We start from the raw sequence: 3,916 nt of genomic DNA, 5'->3' as shown, positions 1-3,916 counted from the left end.
CAATGTCAAGGGAAGGAAAGATTGTCTATTGGGGGTGGCCATAAATACATTTGAGAAATTAATTTATGAATTCTGAGGTGGAGTGAACTGTAAAAAAGCCCTGTATTAATAACTCAAATCATTTATCTATATTGAACAACCTAAAACTTTACAAGTAAAAGTGACACTGATACCAAACACAACCTAAAATTCAAAGAAACAGTAATCACATAGGCCGTTTTAACGTACAAGCATTACTTCTGCTTTCACCATTACCAACCAGCTAGTAATCACTAGGATTGGATGAATCGCGATTCTTCATTCTTGTATGAATGGATTATACATCATTCATAGTCCACTTACCCTAAATTAACCTACTCCTTCAAGCTGCTGCGGCAGGCCTGCAAACTGGTAGGTCTTTCTCATAATTTGGTGGCATTCGGAGAACGGGATTGCTCTCAAAGAAATTCACAGGCTTCAGATCGAAGCTTGACGATACAGTCGGCATGATTGGGAAATCCTCCTGGCATGGTATGTGATGAAATCCTAGTGTGTACCACAACACAATGTCTTTGTTCTCGATCGGACGGTTCCTGCAAATTTGTAGGGTCCATTAATTTTGTATGCTCTTGACCACAATATGGGCCACTCCCCAGTTGTGGTTTGCTGTAGGGCCCACCAAGTCAAGGAAAATTGATGACAAGCTCTTACCTCTCAGACCATACAGCTAAAGTGTCTTCTCCCTGGCTCTGGTACACAAAAACCCCACCCGCCCATTGCTCACTCCGGTTATACCGTGTCACCCAAATCTGAAAAAAAACCCAAAATTTCACAACTTTTAGAAACAATCATTCGGGTATCCGGGTATCCAGCAACTTCAACATTGTAATTGGTATAAAATTCTAGTCTAGGCGCTTTACCTGGTTGTTTGTGAACGCGCCTCGCAACTGGGGAGGGTCCTGGTGATCAAGAAGGCTAGCAGCTGTACCCCCGGGTACAACCTTATACCCGACCGGGTTACCAACTCTGGTCTTTTTATTCGGGTTAACCACATGAAACTCTGAAGGGTCATAAAGCTTCAACTTGATCTGTGCATCCTTCTCGGTCTTGGCAACATGTCTCGTAGCCTTCAAGTAGCTCTTCCTAGGCGATTCTCCTGGCAGGGTGTCTTGTCTCGCCAGGTTCACCTTCACAAATGAATTATCGGAGCCGTCGATATCCATATCTAGGTAGAATGTGATGTAATGATCATGGATGACACCGATGACGTTTTCCGACAAGAGGGTACCGTAGAGGTCCTCTTCCTGGGGAACCTTGTTCATGTTTTCGTATGGGGTACCCTTCACCATTAGGATACCGCTGAGCCCAACCTGTAATCGCCACAGATGCATTGATTATAATGGATAAATTTCTCTTAGTCATGGGTCAAAGGTCCATCTCAAGCCCAAGCGGCCAAGCGTAGTAAAATTCCCGGCCCGGCTCGGCCCATGATCACTGTTTCCGGTCAGATGGTCACAACTCACAAGCGGGGACCGTGAGGGAATATGCAAATAATGAATTAATCAACTGATTAAAGATTCCACACGAACCTTGATTCGGATTAGTCCATCAGTCTGAAACTCCCAATCCACGATATAGTCGTAGTTCGCGACTGATGCTGCCATGCGGACCACCAACGTCACTTTTGGCCTCACCTCCCGTATCTGTCAAAACGTTGACAAAGATGATGCACCAACTCACTATCTGAATTAAAAACTAAAACGACAAAGACGATACTATCTGAATAATAACCAAATAATCTGGATCCTTAGATGAAGATTAAACGCCTCTAATCGAGTCTATTTCCTCCATACCTCCATGCCGGTGATCGGACTCTCAGAATGCCGCCAACCGATATCACCCGCATAGCTCTCGAACACACAAATCATGCTCGACCGGACGTACGGCTTACCGTCGGCTGCCGCGAATACACCGTCCATGTAATAAGCGTTTCGTGGGCAGTCGTTAAGCGGGTCGAGCGGCATCGCCTGGAGACCAAAGCCGTATTCGCCGGCGTCCATGTACGTCTTGAAGTACCAAGCATCAGTTGGATCCATGTAAGGCACAAACAACTCCGACGTCAGCCCCTTGTACATCACGCTCCTTAGCTCCCCTGTCTCCGAATCCCGAACCATGGCTCTGGAGATGATCACACCGGCTCTGGGGTCGGGCTTGAGGTGGAATTCCCAGTTCGCCCACTTCACCATGTGCTCATTCTCGATGCTAAAGCTCGGCCCTTCCGGCTGTTCGATGGAGATTGGGTTCAGAGGCTTCATTCGTAACGGCTTGTTCTGCGCTGCGTATCGGTAATCGGTGTTGGCAGCTTGCGGAATGAGAATGTGTTGGCCTTTATCGGAGATCTCGACCACCTCCCTGGTGTCCATATCGAGAAGGACAGTGAGACCTTCGATGGGTCTCATGTAGAAGTTCGCGGTTCCTTCCATGGAGTAGCACTGAACCTTGATCAGTCTCCTATTTTCTTCCTTCTTCCCGTACCATCCCGTCGATATGGGGAGACAAGCAAGATCAGCCAAATTTATCCCTCGGTTGAGGATCGTACGGTTGAAATTAGCGTCGGCCAGAGGAGCCCATGTCGCCGAATTCATATCCTCTATGGTCATCATGGGGTACCCGAACGGCGAACCCAGGTCGTGTCTGATGACTTGGCTTGAATCCAGGTCGACGGTGAGCACATGGGACTTGCCGTTGACGAGTGCTACGACCGAAGCTCTCCTTGGTAAGAGAGGATCGCCTTTCTTCCAAGAAAGAACGAGGGGTTTCTCCGGTTCCTGGAGGACTAAGGAATGGATGGTGAGGGAGGAAGAAGAGATGAGTGGGTAGGATAAGAGGATTGTTCGGACTTTGTTGATTTCTTGGATGGTGAGTGGGTCTAGTGGATGGTGTGGAACTTGGGCATTGTGGTTACGTTGCTGCTTCGTATTTTCTGGGTTTCGGATGAGATGGGGCTTGGACTGGAAGCGATTCTTGGAGGTGCACCACGGCGAGTAGGAGGAGCAACCGAGCAGCTCCGCCTTGTCGAAGGATGGGTAAGGAAGATCAACCCATAAGCGAGTGAAGAGGAGGAAAAGAAGACCGCTCAGAAGAAGAAAGAGGAAAGGAAGGAACCTTGTGGATTCCATCTCTGTTGCCCTCTCACACTGTCGCAGAATACTTACTCCTCGGCTCAGCTTCGAGTTAAGGGCTCCCGAGGGAACTGATAAATACCGGATAGCCAGTGAAATATCAGGTGATTCTGTACTACGTGGGTTGTACAGGAGTGATGGCGTCCTCTTCAGATGGACAGAACGATTAAGTAAAACCTTTGATTGGAACATTTTTACATTGGGGTTCGATAGTATCATGTAAATTTCATGCGAAGACTGTAGGGAATCTTCTGTTCCGTCTCATGGTCACGGGCGATAGAGATAGATCTTGGCATAGGAATATCAATTAAGTAATAAATCATTTTTTCGGTAGCAAAATCAATCAAACCAAACGGTTTTGGCTTAAATGGACAGCCTTAATAAGGAACACTCTTTTCGGCAGACAAATGTACCCAACTTCTGGCCAAATTACTCTTCAACTCGTTAAGTTCGTTCCTTCGCAAATCCACTACAGACACTTGGCTACTAGCTTCTTACTTCTGATAAGACAGAATCTTTTATATTTGACGGCGGAAATGCACTGAATAAAGTAACTACCACATGGCTATGCTCGAGGGCTTTTTCGTCAAAAAAGAAACAAGGGCACTTTGGTCCAGAGGATTTGTCGATCAAACGTATCCAGGTTGCAAGAGCCCAGTTATGGGTCTTTAGGTTGAATTTCATTGTATTCATGTACTTTGTCCATGACTAGAAACTTTCTTTTTACACACGCTATAAAGTTTTTCAACATTCTC

General features: G+C 46.5%; 1 protein-coding gene across 1 annotated transcript; it reads right to left on the bottom strand.

The window, feature by feature from the left end:
* Positions 1–291: 291 nt before the first annotated feature.
* Positions 292–3,509, bottom strand: LOC148880283 (amine oxidase [copper-containing] gamma 1-like). Its single transcript, XM_088962155.1, has 5 exons — positions 1,833–3,509; positions 1,569–1,682; positions 900–1,349; positions 691–788; positions 292–572 (listed from the first exon to the last, which is right to left on the bottom strand). The coding sequence occupies exons 1-5, from the start codon at positions 3,378–3,380 to the stop codon at positions 362–364; spliced, it is 2,421 nt and encodes an 806-aa protein (XP_088818281.1). The 5' UTR covers positions 3,381–3,509; the 3' UTR covers positions 292–361.
* Positions 3,510–3,916: the final 407 nt, after the last annotated feature.

Source organism: Nelumbo lutea, chromosome 1 (assembly GCF_056320005.1).
Source record: "Nelumbo lutea isolate HS-2025 chromosome 1, American lotus-T2T, whole genome shotgun sequence".
NCBI classification, from domain to species: Eukaryota; Viridiplantae; Streptophyta; class Magnoliopsida; order Proteales; family Nelumbonaceae; genus Nelumbo; species Nelumbo lutea.
Note: the sequence above shows the minus strand (reverse complement) of the source record. Positions and strands in the feature narration are given on the sequence as shown.